We start from the raw sequence: 23,845 nt of genomic DNA on the forward strand, positions 1-23,845 counted from the left end.
ATGACAGTGTATAGTGAGGAAATATAGAGAGAGAATGACAGTGTATAGTGAGGAAATATAGAAGAGAATGACAGTGTATAGTGAGGAAATATAGAAGTGAATGACAGTGTATAGTGAGGAAATATAGAAGATAGAATGACAGTGTATAGTGAGGAAATATAGAAGATAGAATGACAGTGTATAGTGAGGAAATATAGAAGATAGAATGACAGTGTATAGTGCGGAAATATAGAAGAGAATGACAGTGTATAGTGAGGGAATATAGAAGAGAATAACAGTGTATAGTGAGGAAATATAGAAGAGATTATGGACAGTGTATAGTGAGGAAATATTAGAAGAGAATGACAGTTGTATAGTGAGGAAATATAGAAGAGAATGAACAGTGTATAGTGAGGAAAGTATAGAAGAGAATGACAGTGCATAGTGAGGAAATATAGAAGAGAATGACAGTGTATAGTGAGGAAATATAGAAGAGAATGACAGTGTATAGTGAGGATAATATAGAAGATAGAATGACTGTGTATAGTGAGGGAAATAATAGAGAGATAGATTGACAGTGTGTTTAGTGAGGAAATATAGAAGATGAAAGATGACTGTGTATAGTGAGGGAAATATAGGAAGGAGAATGACAGTGTATAGTGAGGAAATATAGAAGAGAATGACAGTGTATAGTGAGGAAATATAGAAGAGAATGACAGTGTATAGTGAGGAAATATAGAAGATAGAATGACAGTGTATAGTGAGGAAATATAGAAGATAGAATGACAGTGTATAGTGAGGAAATATAGAAGATAGAATGACGGGTGTATAGTGAGGAAATATAGAAGATTGAATGACAGTGTATAGTGAGGAAATATAGTAAGATATAGAATGACCAGTGTTATAGTAGAGGAAATATTAGAAGAGTAGATGACAGTGTATAGTGAGGAAAATATAGAAGAGAATGACAGTGTATAGTGGGAAAATATTGAAGAGAGAATGACAGGTGTATAGTGGGGGAAATAAAGAAGATAGAATGACAGTGTATAGTGAGGAAATATAGAAGATAGAATGACAGTTTTTAGTGAGGAAAATATCAGAGGAAATATCAGTGTATAGTGAGAGATATAGAAGATGACTGACAGTGTATAGTGAGGAAATATAGAAGATAGAATGACAGTGTATAGTGAGGAAATATAGAAGAGAATAAACAGTGTATAGTGAGGAAATTATAGAAGAGAATGAACAGTGTGTTTACTAGTGAGGAAACTTGTCTATAGAAGAGAAATGACAGCTGTGAGTGTGTGATGGGTGTGTTGTGAGAAGCGGTTTCACCATATATAGAAGAGAATGGACAGTGTATAGTGAGGAGGAAAATAGAAGAGATGACAATATACAGTGGGGTGAGTTAGGAAATATAGAAGAGTCTTGACTATAGGGAGAAAATGACAGTGAGCAGTGAGTATTGGCTCCGTAGGGTGTTAGGCTTTGTATAGAAGTGGTAAACAGGACATGTATAGGTGAGGAAAGTTATAGAAGAAGCAAATATACAGTCTTATTGTTATCTGTAACGGGCACTATAGGATGTAAATATAAAGACTTGATATGAAGTGTAAATAGTGATTTGTATAGTGTATTTACCTAGTTGATAGTGGATTAGTGACAGTGCTATAGTACAGTCCTAGAGATCGAGTTGAGATACAGGCCTGTAAGTGGAGGAAACGGGATAGTAGAGATTGTGATGACTGTGGACCTCTGTTGTATACAAAAAAGATATATACAGATGTATTTAGTGACTTATAATATAGAAGAGAGAATGACAGTTATGAAAACCCTCCCTATTACAGTAGCAGTGACTTATAGTGATCCCGAAAAGTATGAAAACAGATGTAAAAATACGATTCGAATACGGCCCTTGTGAGAAGAATGACAGGATGTATTTTATAGTGATTGGCTGGCTATATGAATTTCAAAATTAAAAATGTTTTCTGACAGTAATGTATTAAGTGAGGTGATAACCATGATATGAATAGAAGAGAGAATGAATTTGTTCAAAATATGACAATTTTGATGTGAAGGAAATATAGAAGAGAATTTCAGTGTTTTTTAGGAAAAAGTAAGAATCTTGACCAATACGGAATAACAGTACGAAATTAGAGTTTGAGGATATAGATATCGATTATGGAATGATCAGTGTGAGTGAAAGTGATAAGTTCTATACCTCCGCCATTTTGAATGATATGACATTGGTCATTTATATAGTGAAAGCATGATATTTAGATCCAAGAGAATATGACAGAATGTATAATTACCCTAAAATATAGAAGAAGAAATGACAGTGTATAGTGAGTGAATGTACTTTGAAATAAGAAGACAGAATAAAAGCTTACATTTACATGAAGTAAAAAGTGTATAGTGAGGAAAATAGAAGGCCCTAGAGAATAACGGACAAATAGAGTAAAGAGTGAGAAACAGTGTATATTGAAATATGAAGAGAGATAGATTTTTCTAGAATGACAGTGTATTAGAGGAAATATAGAAGAGAAGTTGACAGTGTATAGTAGAGAAATATGTACATAAGGATGATGTGAAACAGTGTGACATAGTGACAAATAAAAATAAAATATAGAATGACAGTGTATAGTGAGGCCATTTTGAATATATGACCTTGAACTTGGTCATTTTATGTGTCTGAAAGCATGATCTTTGAAATCCAACAGTATAAAGTGTCACCTTAGTGATGACAGTTCATGAATTATAAAAAGAGAAAATGAACGACAGCCATGTATAGTCTGATTTCCGCCATTTTCAAATATCATGTCTTTGAGAAATTAAAAACCTGTATAGAGCTGACATTTACAAAAAATCAAGCCCTATATGAGACGATAAAGGACAGTCACAAATAGTGACAAAATATAGAAAATGAAACAAATTGCCATATAGTGGAGAGCTACAGTTTCCGCCATTTTTCTATATAACCCCTTAAAAATAAATAACGGGTGAAGAGAAAAGATGTAGTGAAAAATCAACACTGACATAACAGAAATGTTTAAAAGGCGCTGAAACGTCTGTGCAGTGAGAAATATGAAGAGAAACGATTTTTGATGTCCTATATGAAGCCATTTTGAATCTTATGACCTTGAATATTGGTCATTTTATGTGTCTGAAAGAATAGACATCCAATTAGAAAACATTTCACCTTTGAATTTTCAGTAGCTAAAATAGTAGTAAAAATGAACGAAATATTCGGAGGTCTATATTTGACATGGAAATAAAAACCTGTACAGAAATAGTGACAGTAAAATGTGATAAAAGAGAGAAAACACTGTATATGATGATAAATAGGCCCTACAGCTCACAAATATAAAGGACAAAAATAAGAAAATGAAGGAAATATATTTGGAGAGCTAATGACAGTGTATAGTGAGGAAATATGAAGACAAAAGAGGAAACAGTGATAGTGTATGAAAAATCAACACTGTACATACAGGTATAGTAAAGAGAATGACAGTGTATAGTGAGGAAATATAGACTAGAAATACAGTGTACAGTGTCCTATAGCCATTTTTGAGGATATGACCCTTAATTAGTGTCATTTTATGTATGAGAACATGCTCTTATATGTCGAAACATTTATATGGAAATAAAGTTGACATTTTTGACCTTTGTGTTTGATCATTTTGATAGTGAAGTGAGACCTTGACATAATTTAGAAGATGAAGTGAATGACAGTGTATAGTGAGGAAACATGGAGAATGACAGCACATGTATAGTGTAGGAAATATGAAGATTGACATGAGCGTTTAAAGTATAGTTCGAGAAAAGTGCAGTTTTTATATAGAGAGATGAAGTGTATCCTCCAAATATGAGAGAATGACATAGTTCAAGAAATATGAAGTATAACAGTGTGAATTTCAGCGCTCTACACCTTTTATTTATAAAGAAGAAGAGAATGAAAGTGTATAGTGACCTTGAAAATGTAGGTCAATAAAAATGACAGTATAGTATGTAGAGATTCGAAATATCTAGTGATAAAAGAGAGCATGTATGTTAAGTATTAAAGGCGCTGAGGACAGTTAATAGTGAAAATATAGAAGAGAACGCCAAAATGACAGTGTATAAGTGCCTATATCTATTTAGGATCTCATGACCTTAAAACTTGTCATTATATGTTATGAGGGCATGAGGAAATCATATTCAACTTTCAAAGTAAAGTTATTGAGGACCTTTGTTTGACAGTAGTAAGTGACCTTGACATAATCTCTGATAAATGGATGGAAATATGACAGAATGTATAGTGAGGAAAACATAGACGAGAAGAATGTACAGTGTACAGTAATGAAGTTATGAGATTTAAATGACAGTGTATTAGTCCAAAAAATAGTGACCTTGACCTTGAACATTTTTGTAAAAAAGAACGTACATTTCCAGATGTACATTCATAACATGTCCAAAGTTGAGCGTCGTACCTTAGTTCCTGAGATATATGAAAGAATGACAGTTGTATAGTGATAAGAGTGAAATATAAAGAAAAAAGAAGAAAGAAATATAAGCATAAGAAGAAAAAATAACAGAATAATAACTTTAGGTGATTATGTACAGTCTATAATGAGGAACAAATCAGAAGGGAGAACTGACAGTGGTAGTAATGGAGTGAAATATTGAAGAGAGAATGACAGTGTATAGTGACAGTGCAAATGATAGTAAGAAGAGAATGGACAGTGTATAGTGAGGGAAATATAGAAGAGAATATACAGGTGTATAAGTGAGGAAATATAGAAGATAGAATCGACAGTGGAAAATTGATGAGATTTGAAGATAGAATGAAGTGTATAGTGAGGACTAGAATTAGAAAGATAATTAGAAGTGTATAGTTAGGAGAAATATAGTAAGAGAGTGACAGTGAAAGTGAGGAGATAAGATAAGAATGACAGTGTATAGTGAGGAAATATAGAAGAAAGAATGAGACAGTGTTTAGTGAGGAAATATAGAACGATAGAATGACAGTGTATAGTGAGGGAAATATAGAAGAAAGAATGACAGTGTATAGTGAGGGAAATTATAGAAGAGAATGACAGTGTATAAGTGAGGGAAATATAGAAGAGAATGACAGTGTATAGTGAGGAAATATAGTATAGTGAGATAGAGATAGAATGACAGTGTATAGTGAGGAAAATATAGAAGAGAAGAATGACAGTGAGGGTATAGTGAGAATGACAGTGTATATGTGAGAATTATAGAAGAAATGACAGTGTAAAGTGAGGTGATGGACAGTTTATAGTGAGGAAGAAGGAGAATGACAGTGTATAGTGAGGAAATATGAGAATAGAGAATGACAGTGTATAGTGAGAGGAAATATAGGATTAAGTGAATGACAGTGTACACTATATTGAGGAAATACATCCCTTAAATAGAAGAGACTCCTGACAGTGTATAGTGAGGATTCCTATACATATCTTCCACAGAATTTCCCTATAAGATCTTCCCACAGTGTCACTCTACTCTCGTGAGGAAATATATGAATCTTCCCCACACTACTCACTCAATCCCTATACAGTCTTCCATAGTGAGGAAATTACTTTCACAGAACTAACTCCATTCCCTATACATATGACAGTGTCCATAGTGAAGGAAATATAGAAGTGAATGACAGTGTAATAAATTAGAGGAAATATTAAAACACTAAAGAGAATGATAAGTGTATAGTGAGGAAATATAGAAGAGAAGAGACAGTCGTATAGATGACGGCCCCCACACCCAATATAGAGAGAGATAAGAGAGAGACATGACCAGTGTATATACGTGAGGCACAATATAGAAGATCAGGAATGACCAGTGTAAAGTGAGGAATAACTATAGAAGAGAATGACAGTGTAAAAGTGAGGAAATATAGAAGAGAATGACAGTGTATAGTGAGGGAAATATAGAAGTGAGAATAACAGTGTATAGTGAGGAAATAGAAGAAGATAGAATGACATTGATAAAGTGAGAGGAAATATAGACGAGAATGACAGTGTATAGTGAGGAAATATAGAAGAGAATGACAGTGTATAGTGAGGAAATATAGAAGATAGAATGACAGTGTATAGTGAGGAAATATAGAAGTTAGAATGGACAGTCGTATTAGTGTGAGAGAAATATAGTAAGAGTATGACAGTGTTATAGTGAGGAAATATAGAAGATGAATGACAGTGTATAGTGTAAGGAAATATAGAAAGAGAATGACGAGTTTATAGTGAGGAAATATAGAAGATAGAATGACATTATGAATTAGTGGAGGAAAATTTAGAAGGATAGAATTAACAGTGTATAGTATGAGGAAATATAGAAGATGAATGACAGTGGTATAGTGAGAAAATATAGAAGAGAATGAACAGTGTAATAGTTGAGGAAATATAGATGATAGAATGACAAGATGTATAGTGAGGATATATACGAAGAGAATGACAAGTGTATAGTGAGGAAATATATAAGATAGAATGACAGTGTATAGTGAGGAAATATAGACGAGAGTGACAGAGGTATATGAGGAAATATAAAGCGAATAGATCAGTGTAAAGTGAGAGGAATAGTAAGAAGAGAATAGTAAAGTGAGGTGATATTGGACATGACAGTGAGAGAAATATAGAAAGAAGCGATGACAGTGTTTAAGGTGAGGAAATTATAGAAAGAAAGAATGATCAGTTATAGTGAGGGAAATATAGAAGAGGAATGGACAGTGTATATTGAGGAAATATATGACAGTGAAAGGGGATAGAGAATGACAGTGTATAGTGAGGAGAATAAAGAAGATAGAATGATCAGTTAATGAGGAAATATAGAAGAGAATGATCAGTGTATAGTGAGGAAATATAGAAAGAATAAATGACAGTGTATAGTGAGGGAAATATATATTGAAGATAGAAGAGAATGACAGTGTATAGTGAGGAAAATATAGAAGATAGAATGAACAGTGTATAGTGAGGAAATATAGAAGATAGAATGACAGTGTAATATGTGAGGTACTAAAGAAAGACATGTGTATAGTGAGGAAATATTAGAGGTAGAATAGTGTATAGTGAGGAAATATGAGATGACAGTGTATAGTGAGGAAATATAGAAGATAGATATGACAGTGTATAGTGAGGAATATATAGAAGAGATGACAGTGTATAGTGATAGAAATATGACAGTGTATAGTGAGGATAATATAGAAGAGAATAGAATGACAATTTTAGTGAGAAAAATATAGTGATAAAGAAGGACAGTGTATAGTGAGAAATATAGAGTATAAGAGTGAGGAAATATAGAAGATAGACAGTGTATAGTGAGGAAATATAGAAGATAGAATGACAGTGTATAGTGAGGAAAATATAGAAGTAGAATGAACAGTGTATAAGTGAGGAAATATAGAAGATAGAATGACAGTGTATAGTGAGGAAATATTAGAAGAGAGAATGACAGATGTATAGTGTTAGGAAGAAATTGAGATAGAAATGACAGTGTATAGTGAGGAGATAAATAAGATAGTAATGACAGTGTATATGAGGAAATATAGAAGGATAGAATAGACAGTGTATGTGAGGAAATATGAAGATGAATGACTGTCGTATAGTGAGGATATATAGAAGAATAGAATGACAGTTGTTATAGTGAGGAAATATAGAAGAGAATAGAATGTATAGTTAGTGAGGAAATATATAAGATTAGAATGACAGTGATAGTGAGGAAATATAGAAGATAGAATGACAGTGTATAGTTGATGAAATATAGAAGATTAAATGACAGTGTATAGTGAGGAAATATATAGAAATAACAGTGGTATAATGAAGAAATATAGAGAAGGTAGAATGACAGTGTATAATGAGGAATATAGAGAAGATAGAATGACAGTGTATAGTGAGGAATATAGAGAAGATAGAATGACAGTGTATAGTGAGGAATATAGAGAAGATAGAATGACAGTGTATAGTGAGGAAATATAGAAGATAGAATGACAGTGTATAGTGAGGAAAATAATAGAAGAGAATGACAGTGTATAGTGATGGAAATATAGAAGAGAGAATGACAGTGTATTAGTGAGGAATATATAGAAGGAGAATGACAGTGCATAGTTGAGGAAAATATAGAAGAGAATGACAGTGATATAGTGAGGAATATATAGAAGATAGAATGACAGTGTATAGTGAGGAAATATAGAAGATAGAATATACAGTGGTATAGTGAGGAAATATAGAAAGATAGAATGACAGTGTATAGTGAGGAAATATAGAAGAGAATGACAGTGTATAGTGAGGAAATATAGAAGAGAATGACAGTGTATAGTGAGGAAATATAGAAGAGAATGACAGTGTATAGTGAGGAAATATAGAAGAGAATGACAGTGTATAGTGAGGAAATATAGAAGATGAATGACAGTGTATAGTGAGGAAATATAAGGAAAGAGAACTACAGGTGTTTATATTATTTATCAACTCCCCCCCCCCCCCCCCAAAACCCCCCCCCCCCCCCCCCCCCCCCCCCCCCCCCCCCCCATTATAATGACAGTTGTATAATGAGGAAATGTTTGACAGTGAGGAAATTATAAGAGGAAATATAGAAGAGAATCGACAGTGTATAGTGTATAGTGAGGAGTACAATATAGAAGAGCCAATGACAGTGTTTAGTGAGGAAATATAGAAGATAGAATGACAGTGTATAGTGAGGAAATATAGAAGATAGAATGACAGTGTATAGTGAGGAAATATAGAAGAGAATGACAGTGTATAGTGAGGAAATATAGAAGATAGAATGACAGTGTATAGTGAGGAAATACTAGAAGATAGAATGACAGTGTATAGTGAGGAAATATATAGAAGATAGAATGACAGTGTATAGTGAGGAAATATAGAAGAGAATGACAGTGTATAGTGAGGAAATATAGAAGAGAATGACAGTGTATAGTGAGGAAATATAGAAGAGAATGACAGTGTATAGTGAGGAAATATAGAAGAGAATGACAGTGTATAGTGAGGAAATATAGAAGAGAATGACAGTGTATAGTGAGGAAATATAGAAGAGAATGACAGTGTATAGTGAGGAAATATAGAAGAGAATGACAGTGTATAGTGAGGAAATATAGAAGAGAATGACAGTGTATAGTGAGGAAATATAGAAGATAGAATGACAGTGTATAGTGAGGAAAATATAAGAAGATAAGACAGTGTATAGTGACGAGGAAATATAAAGTAGAACTGACAGTGCTACTGCTAGTGATGGAAATATAGAGAAGATAGAATTGACAGTGTATAGTGAGGAAATAAAATGAGAGATAGTAATGACAGTGTATAGTGAGGATGAGTAATATAGAAGAGAATGACAGTGTATAGTGAGGAATATAGAATATTAGAACTCGTGTATAGTGAGAATATAGAAGTATAATGACAGTATATAGTGAGGAAATAAAGCAAGAATAATATGTACAGTGTTATAGTGAGGAAATATAGAAGAGAATGACAGCTTGTATAGTGAGGAATATAGAAGATTAGATAGACCAGTCATTGTATAGTGAGGAAATATAGAAGATAGAATGACAGTTGTATAGTGAGGAATATATAGAAGATAGTAAATGACAAAGTATAGAGAGTGAGGAAATATAGAAGATAGAAAGAATGACAGTGTATAGTGAGGAAATATAGAAGATAGAATGACAGTGTATAGTGAGGAAATATAGAAGAGAATGACAGTGTATAGTGAGGAAATATAGAAGATAGAATGACAGTGTATAGTGAGGAAATATAGAAGAGAATGACAGTGTATAGTGAGGAAATATAGAAGATAGAATGACAGTGTATAGTGAGGAAATATAGAAGATAGAATGACAGTGTATAGTGAGGAAATATAGAAGATAGAATGACAGTGTATAGTGAGGAAATATAGAAGAGAATGACAGTGTATAGTGAGGAAATATAGAAGAGAATGACAGTGTATAGTGAGGAAATATAGAAGAGAATGACAGTGTATAGTGAGGAAATATAGAAGAGAATGACAGTGTATAGTGAGGAAATATAGAAGAGAATGACAGTGTATAGTGAGGAAATATAGAAGATAGAATGACAGTGTATAGTGAGGAAATATAGAAGAGAATGACAGTGTATAGTGAGGAAATATAGAAGATAGAATGACAGTGTATAGTGAGGAAATATAGAAGAGAATGACAGTGTATAGTGAGGAAATATAGAAGAGAATGACAGTGTATAGTGAGGAAATATAGAAGAGAATGACAGTGTATAGTGAGGAAATATAGAAGAGAATGACAGTGTATAGTGAGGAAATATAGAAGAGAATGACAGTGTATAGTGAGGAAATATAGAAGATAGAATGACAGTGTATAGTGAGGAAATATATAGAAGAGAATGACAGTTGTATTAGTGAGGATGAAATATAGAAGATAAAGACAGAATGAAAGTGAGGAAATATAGTGATAGAATGACAGTGTATAGTGAGGAAATATAGAAGAGAATGACAGTGTATAGTGAGGAAATATAGAAGAGAATGACAGTGTATAGTGAGGAAATATAGAAGAGAATGACAGTGTATAGTGAGGAAATATAGAAGATAGAATGACAGTGTATAGTGAGGAAATATAGAAGATAGAATGACAGTGTATAGTGAGGGGAAAGAGAATGAATATATTGAAGAGAAATATAGAAGTGTGACCATAGTGAGGAAATATAGAAGAGAATGACAGTGTATAGTGAGGAAATATAGAAGAGAATGACAGTGTATAGTGAGGAAATATAGAAGAGAATGACAGTGTATAGTGAGGAAATATAGAAGAGAATGACAGTGTATAGTGAGGAAATATAGAAGAGAATGACAGTGTATAGTGAGGAAATATAGAAGAGAATAACAGTGTATAGTGAGGAAATATAGAAGAGAATGACAGTGTATAGTGAGGAAATATAGAAGAGGAAGAGAATGACAGTGTATAGTGAGGAAATATAGAAGAGAATGACAGTGTATAGTGAGGAAATATAGAAGAGAATGACAGTGTATAGTGAGGAAATATAGAAGAGAATGACAGTGTATAGTGAGGAAATATAGAAGAGAATGACAGTGTATAGTGAGGAAATATAGAAGATGGACAGAAGGATGACAGTGACAGTGTATATTGTGAGTGAAATATAGTGAAAATAGAATGACTGTATATAGTTGTAGAAATATAGGTGGTATAATGAGGATATGACAGTGTATAGTGAGGAAATATAAGAAGATAGAATGACAGGGTAGTAGTGAGGAAATATAGAAGATAGATAGAATGTACAGTGATACTAAGTGAGGAATTATAGATAGTGTATAATGAAGTGTATAGCGAGGATAGAATATAGAAATAGATATTGATGACTCGTGTATAGTGAGGAAATATAGAAAAGAGAATGACAGTGAGATAGTGTATAGTGAGATTGACAGTGTATAGTGAGGCAGAAGAATGATAGAAGTGAGACATATAGACGTTGTATAGTGAGGAAAAAATAGAAGATAGAATGACAGTGTATGAGGAAAGTGAGAGGAAACTATAGAAAGATAGAATGACAGTATTATAGTGAGGAAATATAGAAATAGAATGACAGTATAAATGTGTGAGGAAATATAGAAGAGAATGACAGTGTATAGTGAGGGAAATTAAATATAGAAGACATATAGTAAGATATGACTGTGTGAGGAAATATAGATAGAAATGACAGTGTATAGTGAGTGAAATATATGAAGAGAAGAGACGAAGTTGACAGGTGATAATAGTGAGGAAATATATAGAAGAGAATGACAGTGTATACGTGAGGAAATATAGAAGAAATAGACTATGTGTAGGGACTGTTATGTTGAGGAAATATAGAAGAAATGACAAGTGAGTGAGAAATAAATTAGAATGACCGTGTATAGTGAGAAAATAATAGAATAGTATTTTAGTGTGGAAATAATGAATATATAATTCCAGTGTATAGTGATAGGAAATATAGAAGATAGAATGACATAGTCATATAGTGAGGAAGGAAGAATATGACAGTGTTATACGTGAGAAATATTGAAGAGAATGACAGTGTATAGTGAGGAAATATATAGATATAGAAATGACAGTTGTATAGTTGAGAAATATAGAAGAGAATGACAAGTGTATAGTGAGGAAATATAGAAGATATGACAGTGTATAGTGAGGAAAATATAGAAGATTAGAATGACAGTAAAGTATGTATAGTGAAGATATATAGATAATAGAAATATAGAAGTGACAGTGTAATAGTGAGGAAATATAGAAGATAGAAATGACAAGTGTATAGTGAGGAAATATAGAGAAGAATGGACAAGTGTATAGTGAGGAAAATATAGAAAGATAATGACAGTGTATAGTGAGGAAATATAGAAGATAGGAATTGACAGTGTTATAGTTGATGGAAATATAGAAGATGAATTGACAGTGTATAGTGAGGAAATATATAGAAGAGAATGACAGTGTATAGTGAGGAAATATAGAAAGATAATGGACAGTGTATAGTGAGGGAAATCTAGAAGATAATTAGAATGACAGTGTATAATGAGGAGAATATAGATAGGAGAATGACAGTGTATAGTGAGGAAAATATAGCAAGTAGAATGACAGTTGTATAGTGAGGAAATATAGAAGATAAATGACAGTGTTATAGTAGAAAATATAGAAGAGAATGACAGTGTATAGTGAGGAAATATAGAAGAATTAGAATGACAGTGTAATAGTGAGGTAATATAGAAAGAGAATGACAGGGTATAGTGAGGAAATATATCCAAGTAGAAGACAGTGTATAGTGAGGAAAAAGAAGAGAATGACCGTGTAGGAAGTGACTGACTATTATAGAAGAGAATGACAGTGTATAGTAGTGAGGAAATATAGGAAGAGAAATGACAGTGTATGAGTGAGGAAAATATTAGAAGATAGAATGACTGTGTTATTAGTGAGGACAATATAGACAGAGAATGACAGTGTATAGTGATGAAATATAAGAAGATAGAATGACAGTGTATAGTGAGGAAATTATAGAAGATAGAATGACAGTGTATAGTGAGAAAATATAGAAGAGAATGACAGTGTATAGTGAGGAAATATAGAAGAGAATGACAGTGTATAGTGAGGAAATATAGAAGAGAATGACAGTGTATAGTGAGGAAATATAGAAGAGAATGACAGTGTATAGTGAGGAAATATAGAAGAGAATGACAGTGTATAGTGAGGAAATATAGAAAATTAAATGACAGTGTAACAGTGAGGAAATATTAGAAGAGGGTGTGATAGTGTATAGTGAGGAAATATAGAAGAGAATGACAGTGTATAGTGAGGAAATATAGAAGAGAATGTGACCAGTGTAAAGTGAGGAAATATAGAAGATAGAATGACAGTGTATAGTGAAAGGAATATAGAAGAGAATGACAGTGTATATAGTGAGGGAAAGTATAGAAGAGAACTATTGACAGTTGTAATAGTGAGGAAATATAGAAGATAGAATGACAGTGTATAGTGAGGAAATATAGAAGAGAATGACAGTGTATAGTGAGGAAATATAGAAGAGAATGACAGTGTATAGTGAGGAAATATAGAAGATAGAATGACAGTGTATAGTGAGGAAATATAGAAGAGAATGACAGTGTATAGTGAGGAAATATAGAAGAGAATGACAGTGTATAGTGAGGAAATATAGAAGATAGAATGACAGTGTATAGTGAGGAAATATAGAAGATAGAATGACAGTGTATAGTGAGGAAATATAGAAGATAGAATGACAGTGTATAGTGAGGAAATATAGAAGAGAGAATGACAGTGTATAGTGAGGAAATATAGAAGATAGAATGACAGTGTATAGTGAGGAAATATAGAAGAGAATGACAGTGTATAGTGAGGAAATATAGAAGAGAATGACAGTGTATAGTGAGGAAATATAGAAGATAGAATGACAGTGTATAGTTGAGGAAATATAGAAGATAATGAATGACAGTGTATAGTGAGGAAATATAGAAGAGGAATGACAGTGTAAAGTGACGGAAATATAGAAAGATGAGTGACATAGTGAGGAAATATAGTATAGAATGAGGTATGTGAGGTAATATAGAAGAGAATGACAGTGTATAGTGAGGAAAATATAGAAGACAGAATGACAGTGTATAGCTAAATATGAGAGAATGAAGTGTATATAGGAGAAGATAGATTGTGACAGTGTATAGTGAGGAAATATAGAAGAGAGAATGACAGTGTATAGTGAGGAAATATAGAAGATAGAATGACAGTGTATAGTGAGGTCAGTGTAATTATAGAAGATAGAATGACAGTGTATAGTGAGGAAATATAGAAGAGAATGACAGTGTATAGTGAGGAAATATAGAAGATAGAATGACAGTGTATAGTGAGGAAATATAGAAGATAGAATGACAGTGTATAGTGAGGAAATATAGAAGATAGAATGACAGTGTATAGTGAGGAAATATAGAAGATAGAATGAACAGTGTTATTAGTAGAGGAAATATAAGAAGAGAATGACAGTGTATAGTAGGAGGTAGGAAATATAGAAAGATTGTATGACAGTGTGTATAGTGATGGAAATATAGAAGATAGACTAGTGTAAAGTGAGGATATAGAGATTGAAATGACAGTGTATAGTGAGAAATATAGAAAGATAGAATGACAGGTGTATAGTGAGGAGAATATATAGTAGAAGATAGAATGACAGTGTATAGTGAGGAAATATAGAAGATAGAATGACAGTGTATAGTGAGGAAATATAGAAGATAGAATGACAGTGTATAGTGAGGAAATATAGAAGATAGAATGACAGTGTATAGTGAGGAAATATAGAAGAGAATGACAGTGTATAGTGAGGAAATATAGAAGATAGAATGACAGTGTATAGTGAGGAAATATAGAAGAGAATGACAGTGTATAGTGAGGAAATATAGAGCTGTAAAGATAGAATGACAGTGTATAGTGAGGAAATAGAAGGGGAATGACAGTGTATAGTGTAGGAAATATAGAAGAGAATGACAGTGTATAGTGAGGAAAATATAGAAGAGAATGACAGTGTATAGTGAGGAAATATAGAAGAGAATGACAGTGTATAGTGAGGAAATATAGAAGAGAATGACAGTGTATAGTGAGGAAATATAGAAGAGAATGACAGTGTATAGTGAGGAAATATAGAAGATAGAATGACAGTGTAGTGTATAGTGAGGAAATATAGAAGAGAATGACAGTGTATTAGGTAGTGAGGAAATATAGAAGATATGACAGTGTATAGTGAGGAAATATAGAAGAGAATGACAGTGTATAGTGAGGAAATATAGAAGAGAATGACAGTGTATAGTGAGGAAATATAGAAGAGAATGACAGTGTATAGTGAGGAAATATAGAAGAGAATGACAGTGTATAGTGAGGAAATATAGAAGATAGAATGACAGTGTATAGTGAGGAAATATAGAAGATAGATAATGACAGTGTAATAGTTGAGTGAATATAGGAAATATAGAAGATAATGACAGTGTACAGTGAGGAAATATAGAAGAGAATGACAGTGTGTAATAGTGAGGAAAATATAGAAGATAATGACAGTGTATAGTGAGGAAATATAGAAGATAATGACAGTGTATAGTGAGAGGAAATATAGAAGATAATGACAGTGTATAGTGAGAAGAAATATAGATGAGATATAATGACAGTGTATAGTGAGGAAATATAGAAGAGAAATGACAGTGTATAGTGAGGAAATAATAGAAGAGAATGACAGTGTATAGTGAGGAAATATAGAAGAGAATGACAGTGTATAGTGAGGAAATATAGAAGAGAATGACAGTGTATAGTGAGGAAATATAGAAGAGAATGACAGTGTATAGTGAGGAAATATAGAAGAGAATGACAGTGTATAGTGAGGAAATATAGAAGAGAATGACAGTGTATAGTGAGGAAATATAGAAGATAGAATGACAGTGTAATAGTGAGGAAATATAGAGAGAAGACTGTATAGTGAGAAATATAGAAGAGAATAGACAGTGTAATAGTGAGGAAATATAGAAGATAGAATGACAGTGTATAGTGAGGAAATATAGAAGATAGAACTGACAGTGTATAGTGAGGAAAAATTATAGAAGATAGAATTGACAGTGTATAGTGAGGAAATATAGAAGAGAAAATGACAGTGTATAGTGAGGAAATATAGAAGAGAATGACAGTGTTAGTGAGGATAGTGAGAGAAGATAGAACGACAGCTGGTATAGTGAGGATAGAATGAGAATGACAGTGTATAGTGAGGAAATATAGAAGATAGAATGACAGTGTATATGAGGAAATATAGAAGAGAGAATGACAGTGTATAGTGAGGAAATAGTAGAAGAGATATGATCAGTGTATAGTGAGGAAAAATATAGAAGATAATGACAGTGTATAGTGAGGAAATATAGAAAGAAGAATGACAGTGTATAAGATAGAATAGTGTATAGTGAGAAGAGAGAATGACAGTGTATATAGTGAGGAAATATAGAAGATAGAATGACAGTGTATAGTGAGGAAATATAGAAGATGAGTGACAGTGTATAGTGAGGAAATATAGAAGATAATGACAGTGTATAGTGAGGAAATATAGAATAACGACAGTGTAAAGTGAGGAAATATAGAAGATAATGACAGTGTAAGTGAGGAAATATAGAAGAGAATGACAGTGTATAGTGAGGAAATATAGAAGAGAATGACAGTGTATAGTGAGGAAATATAGAAGAGAATGACAGTGTATGGTGAGGAAATATAGAAGAGAATGACAGTGTATAGTGAGGAAATATAGAAGATAGAATGACAGTGTATAGTGAGGAAATATAGAAGAGAATGACAGTGTATAGTGAGGAAATATAGAAGATAGAATGACAGTGTATAGTGAGGAAATATAGAAGAGAATGACAGTGTGACAGTGTATAGTGACGAGGAAATAATAGAAGAGAATGACAGTGTATAGTGATGAAATATAGTAAGAGAATGACAGTGTATAGTGAGGAAATATAGAAGAGAATGACAGTGTATAGTGAGGAAATATAGAAGATAATGACAGTGTATAGTGAGGAAATATAGAAGAGAATGACAGTGTATAGTGAGGAAATATAGAAGAGAATGACAGTGTATAGTGAGGAAATATAGAAGAGAATGACAGGATAATGACAGTGTATAGTGAGGAAATATAGAAGAGAATGACAGTGTAAAGTGAGGAAATATAGAAGATAAATGACAGTGTATAGTGAGGAAATATAGAAGAGAATGACAGTGTATAGTGAGGAAATATAGAAGAGAATGACAGTGTGTAAAGTGAGGAAATATAGAAAGAGAACTACAGTGTATAGTGAGGAAAAATATAGAAGAGAATGACAGTGTATAGTGAGGAAATATAGAAGAGAATGACAGTGTATAGTGAGGAAATATAGAAGAGAATGACAGTGTATAGTGAGGAAATAATAGAAGATAATGACAGTGTATAGTGAGGAAATATAGAAGAGAATGACAGTGTATAGTGAGGAAATATAGAAGAGAATGACAGTGTATAGTGAGGAAATATAGAAGATAATGACAGTGTATAGTGAGGAAATATAGAAAATAGAATGACAGTGTATAGTGAGGAAATATAGAAGATAGAATGACAGTGTATAGTGAGGAAATATAGAAGAGAATGACAGTGTATAGTGAGGAAATATAGAAGATAGAATGACAGTGTATAGTGAGGAAATATAGAAGAGAATGACAGTTTATAGTGAGGAAATATAGAAGAGAATGACAGTGTGAGGAAAAAGTGAGGAAATATAAAGATAGAATGACAGTGTAGTGAGGAAAATAAAAATGACAGTGTATAGTGAGGAAAAAGTTGTTTTAGTTTAGATATGTAAAAGTGTTAAGATTGCATGCATTTTAGTTTGGGGTATTTGTTTTCTGCTTGAGAGCATAACTTTTTGTAACCCTGTATTTTACCTTCTACCCATATATACAATGTAGCTATATCTACCAATAGCCAGAAATGTCTGCAGCCTATATTTTGTTAAAGGTGTTTTCCATGGTTTGTGAAATCATATTGTAATTAATGGCTTGATATTTTAGCTAAGTGACATCTTTTTTACAAAGTATTTTACATGTTCTACAGCTGGTTTCAAATAAATTAAATTATAGAAAAATCTTCAATCAACAATACAGGTTATTTTTTACAACTCTCAAGCAGACAGTTTAGGCCACAATGGATAAATTACAATGAAGCTATTAAGGAGCAGTGTTGAACTATGAAAAAGCTTGCAGTTGGTGACTATAATTCACAAACATTAATTTTACTGTTACCTCTCTTACATGCAAATCTGTAAAGAATACAAATTACACCAAAACTGTCATGTAAATTAAATGTATAAAACATGTGGGTGTTGAATGTAGAGTGTAGTTATTGTAGCATTAACAGGCCAATGGCAAAGTTCAGACCATGTTGATTAAAGTTTAAAAGTACTACAATTAAATCAATGAACATGGACAAATTCAAAACTTTTCTCTAAATAAATTACAAAAAAAATGTCTACCAAAGTCAATGCCATGCTTTCAAACCAAACTTTCCTTTCATTGTCAAATGTTGTAAATCATACTATAAATATGAAAGGAACTGATCTTAAAAGACAACAAAAAACTTCAAAAATCAAATCCAATAAAAGGCATTAACCAAAGACTTAAAAGTACCTTGAACTTAATGAACTATTTTTTATTGGAAGGGCAGACAACTTGTGTCAAAAAGATTTGTTGATAATCATTGTGATCCACCTTTTAAACAAAATTCATTTTTCTCCCTTTATTGGTAAGAATAACTCAGATTTTGAGCATATACTACTAGAAACTTCAAGATAAAAAATAATTACACAAAATATGCAATTCAGAAGTACATGTAATATTTATTCAAAATGTCAATCATTAACTGCCTTTAACTAACAGATCACCAGCTGTCAATCAAACCGCACATGACTTTGTATTTTGTATTGTGTGTGCTACGATGTTACCTCCGACATTGAATAGAAACACGTGCATTTGTGAGCACGAGGCATGGCTATATTACACCTGGCGATCGGTCAATTGTACGATTAAAATACATTAAAAAAGGTGAAAAAAGTGTTATGCTTCTTGTAAATATATTTTACTTTCAAATAAGTGGAATTAATTTTTTTTCAGAGTTGCTAGCACAAGAAACCTGCCTTAGCAACCACATCTGTATAAACACAACCTGTTTAATCAGACCAATTTCAACACAATTTAACTTGTGTATAAAGACTGCCTGTTTAATAATTTTCTAGTACATGTATGCCATTAATGAACAATTTGCACACAATTTAACCTGTGTATAAAGACCAACTGGCTACATATATTTACATTTAGCATTTGTTTACCTTTTTCTCAGACATGAGGTCCTTGCTGTATTCTTCATACTTTTTCGTAATTTTTTTACCCATACGATAGAGGCTAGATCCTGTATCACCATGGTTTTCCTTCCACCTGTGAAAAGATCATTATTATTCATGATATAATCTTGTGTTTAAAACTAAAAGCAATATTCATTATTTGAATATTTTTCAGTCCCTGAAACTATGAATTCATTTACATGTATGGGGATGAATATCTGATCTAATTGGTGCATGCATGAATTCACTATATGTACAGTAATTAATTGGTTATGACTTCACTTCAAAATGAAAATTTCATAATATACAAGAAAATTTATTAGTGCTGAAGCAATTAATATTAATGTCCAGGTGTGAGTTGACTGCAAGTCCCTGGAAACTAATTGACTGATCTCCAAACAGTACTTGTATATTTTTATTGTAGCCACACCTCATGCTCGTTAAAACTTATTCGTTGTTGGAGCAAAACATTGTACAGAAACATACACAATTAACAATAAGAGGCCTAATGGATTGTAACAGTTAGTATAGTAGAAAATAGAAGAACTTAAATACACAGTAAGTTGTTTACAGATTGTAGCATATTTGATTCCTGTGACCTTAACGCAAACTCTGTTGAATGAAATTCAAGGTCATTCATTGAACAAACTTGGTAGCCCTTCATCCCAGCATGCTACAGGCTAAATTTAAGTACCCTGGGCCTTTTGGTTATTGAGAAAAACGTGTTTAAAGATTTTAGCCTTTTTGAGCCCTGTGACCTTGAATGAAGGACAAGGTCATTCATTTAAAAAACCTGGTCGCCCTTCAATTCCCAGCATGCTACAAGCCAAAATCAGTACCTTAGGCCTTTCGGTTTTGAAAAGAAGTTTGAATGAAAAGTTAACAGGTGGCACACGGCGCATGGCGGATGACGACGGACGAAGCATGATGACTATGGGTCAGATGACGTTAAAAGTAAAGTAGCCCTTCAGTTAAATTATCATTATAATGTTTAGAAAATGAAATGTATAATATCTTTTGTTTTTATTTTGATAACATTGATTATGACTTACTTCTGAATTTGCTCAAGTGCACCAGAAAATCCACTCGCTATGTCTTTTCTGTGTTGTGATGGAAACAACATCTCCTCCTTCAGTGAAGTGTTAAGCATTTTAAAATGCGAAGTAAGAGTTGCTGAAATAGAGAAAATCATCTGTAGCTAATTATTTACATATTAGTATCTTTAAATTATAATCACTTGATTTTATTTTACATTAAGTCAATATGAATGCAGATCAATGATAAAACGAAAAATTATTTTACTGTAATCTTTATTGAGTGACAGACAGTTTTTACCGTATTCTCTCTACCTAGCACCACTCCCCCTATAAGTTAATATAAGCCCATCCCTCTTCTGGATTAGTTTCAGTTATATAAAAGTCCCCCTCACATCCCATAGATTTAACAATTTTTACAACTTGTTTATATAATATTGGCATTGTATCCTATATTTCCTATATTACATGAATTTGCGAGTCTTACATATAGAATAATGATGTACCAAAATAATGTGCATCGAAGATAGGAAGGCATATATCCATGTTTACTGCGACAGATTATTGTGTTGGACTACAGAAAGAGTTAAAAGAAGGGTTGACATTTTAGAGGTTTTTACACCTTACATTTTCATAACCTAATAAGTACCATCCTCTGTTATATATTTTAAATGCCTTGGGCGCTAATTACGGCGAATACGGTACCGTATTCGATCCAATAAGCGCCCATGTCCCTATTAGCGCCCCTCCCCCTTTTGATTTCTCAATTTCAATTGCCCGGGTGTAAAGAGAGACTTAAACTATTAAAACTGTATAGGTTTGCACTTTGCTTTTGCACTAATTTTGTCTTAGTAAGCATCTTTTCATTTTTTCAGTTTTCTAAATGCCCTGGGCCCTTATTGGGTGGAATACAGTAAGTGATATTGTATCCAACCCAATAAACTTCCAAAGGACGTACGAAATACATAAAAAAGAGACACTTAAAAGAATAGAACCAAATCTAGACTAGCCTACTTCTTAAAATAGCTCTTTTTAAATAAGCTATATCAATTAATTTGCAAAAAGAATTCAAGTAAGGAAACCTATGATTTTCAAATCTTTAGTAATGTTACATTTATTTCAATGTCAGCTTAGGGCAATAGGGTGGGTGATGATTAAGGATTGGGTTACTTATTAGTGTTGGAATCAAGAGGCACATTGGAGACAATGTAATGAAACTTTGTCACTATCGAAATGATAAAATATTTACAATTGTATGCAACAAACAAAGGCAATAATTATAAAGACTCTGTAATATGAAATATTCAAAATCAAACTATATGAAAAAAGTTTTTAACAGTTGTACAAATCTATTGATAATCAATCGGGTTATGCGCGGCGCCAATTAATTGATTGTGATTTTTCTGTCCGACACCCAACACTATTATTTATTGGATGAAATATTGTAAGCATAAACAGAATAACAGACCGTGATGTTGCCCAAATGGTCAAATCATGGATTATTTATATCTACAAGGTAAAATTTTTTAAATTTACAACTTAATTTTGATATGAAAATCATAACAGATTCCAAAATCTTCAAGGAATTTTAAATTGCCTAAAATATGAATCCAACAGTGATCTTGTTCTACATTTTACATACATATATTTATTTTGATTTTTGGATCAATTGATGAACAAAATTAGTATTGATATCTAATAGAATTTTAATTAATTTATTCATAAATACAAATCAACCACTTTTAAGAAGTTAAATCATAAGAATTAATAATCAAAGATATCATGTTTAAAATTATAGCTTAATTATTAAATGCCTAGTGATTTTTAGGGGTATATTTGTGGCTGAAAATTTGGCCCCTAGAAAATTTAGCTATATTTTCCAAATTTCATGTAAATTTTTTTTATGTACCCCCCCCCCCCCCCCCCCCCCCCAAAAAAAAAAGAACTCAGCTAAATTATTTATATATACATATATATTCATTTCAAAGAAGGAAAAATGTACTTTTTTAATATTTTCCCAAATTAAAATGTACAGGCCCCTGAAATGATCATATCAAAAAATCATTGATTGAGTGTGAAATGATGAATTGATTAAAGATCGGCTACCTTTTCGAAACAAAATTTATAGGTTGGCCCAACTTCGCTAGCCAAGGGTATTAAGTACGATTCTCTTCCTACTACCCTTGGCATATCTAACTTCAGAACAGGTGTTTTTGCTTTCAAATTCTGATTGGATGAGGCTAGGTTCAGGCGACCAATGAAAACGCAGCTTTGAAATGTCACCAAAACTGAACTGAAGCGATAGTATAGTAAAGTACATGTGTGGTTTATGTTTCACAAATTAAACAATTAAAAGATATACTGCGATCTCATTACAAAATTGGACATTGCAGAACTTCTGCATGAAACACAAAAACTGGTGTCGGAACTTACTAATAAACAAATGACTCACACACATGTTCATTTTTGGTATTTTGAATCTGTCGCAAATAACACGCATGTTTCATAGGGCGCTGCCATTTTTTCAACCATACAACAATGATACGAGCTTTTTAATTGGTTGCTTATTACGTAAATGGAAGGGGTGCAACTGCGGTGATCCAGCAGGTGGCGCAGTGCGGGACCACCCGTTCTGAAGTGAGATATGCCAAAGGGAGAAGAAAGAGAATCGGACTAATACCCTTGGCTAGCGAAGTTGAGGTTGGCCAAAAGTTTGGTAACAACACCAAACAATTCAAAATTTCCTGCATAATCTATGTAATCACTGAAGATTAATTTCACTGTTTTGTTTTCTGGCGCAATGATCATCAACTCGTGCACAGTAATTAGGATGACAGCGGGAAATATAAAACGACCTTCGTTGTAAATATTTACATTTGATTTATTTTAACTACATTATGTATATTATTCCGAAGGTAGTGATAATGTAGTGTTAACGGTAAGCTATAACCTCTATGACACTACAAAATTATCAATCTCATTTTAAAAATTAAAAGCCATTTGTGAAAGGTAGTGGGCCTTTAAAAACATTTCTACTTACTCCCAGCATCAAATATGGGTGCACTCTTTTCCTGAAATTCCTCGAGCAGTTCAGTTGAAGCCTTCTCCTGGTCTGCTCGTAACTCAAAAAGTTTACTGAAATATTCGGTTTCACTGAAATAAAAATAATTAATACAAAAGTATGAGCTAAACAAATGCTAAAAATGTTCTTACTGAATGAGGAATTTGAATAAATGAACTGCCTAAAATGTCCATATATGGCGCATGCGACTGCTTTCTTTAGGCAGTTCTTAGGCAGTCTATTTCAAAATGAACTGCCTAAAATGTCCAAATATGGCGCAAGCGACTGCTTAATGTACGAATCAAAACTGCCTAATATCTATAAATAGCTCACAAAACTGCTAAAAACA

The 23,845-nt window shown here is 32.7% G+C and overlaps 1 protein-coding gene across 1 annotated transcript in view; it reads right to left on the reverse strand.

Moving 5' to 3' along the window:
- Window positions 1–23,845, reverse strand: part of LOC138330521 (neurofilament medium polypeptide-like) — a 50,937-nt gene that overhangs the window by 23,591 nt on the left and 3,501 nt on the right. Inside the window, exons 2-4 of the mRNA XM_069278089.1 lie at window positions 23,476–23,588; window positions 20,454–20,574; window positions 19,390–19,495 (exon numbers count right to left, since the gene is read on the reverse strand). Of these exons, the coding sequence (XP_069134190.1) occupies window positions 19,390–19,495; window positions 20,454–20,574; window positions 23,476–23,588 (340 nt within the window). The remainder of the gene's footprint in view (window positions 1–19,389; window positions 19,496–20,453; window positions 20,575–23,475; window positions 23,589–23,845) is intronic.

Source organism: Argopecten irradians, chromosome 9, assembly GCF_041381155.1.
Source record: "Argopecten irradians isolate NY chromosome 9, Ai_NY, whole genome shotgun sequence".
NCBI lineage: Eukaryota > Metazoa > Mollusca > Bivalvia > Pectinida > Pectinidae > Argopecten > Argopecten irradians.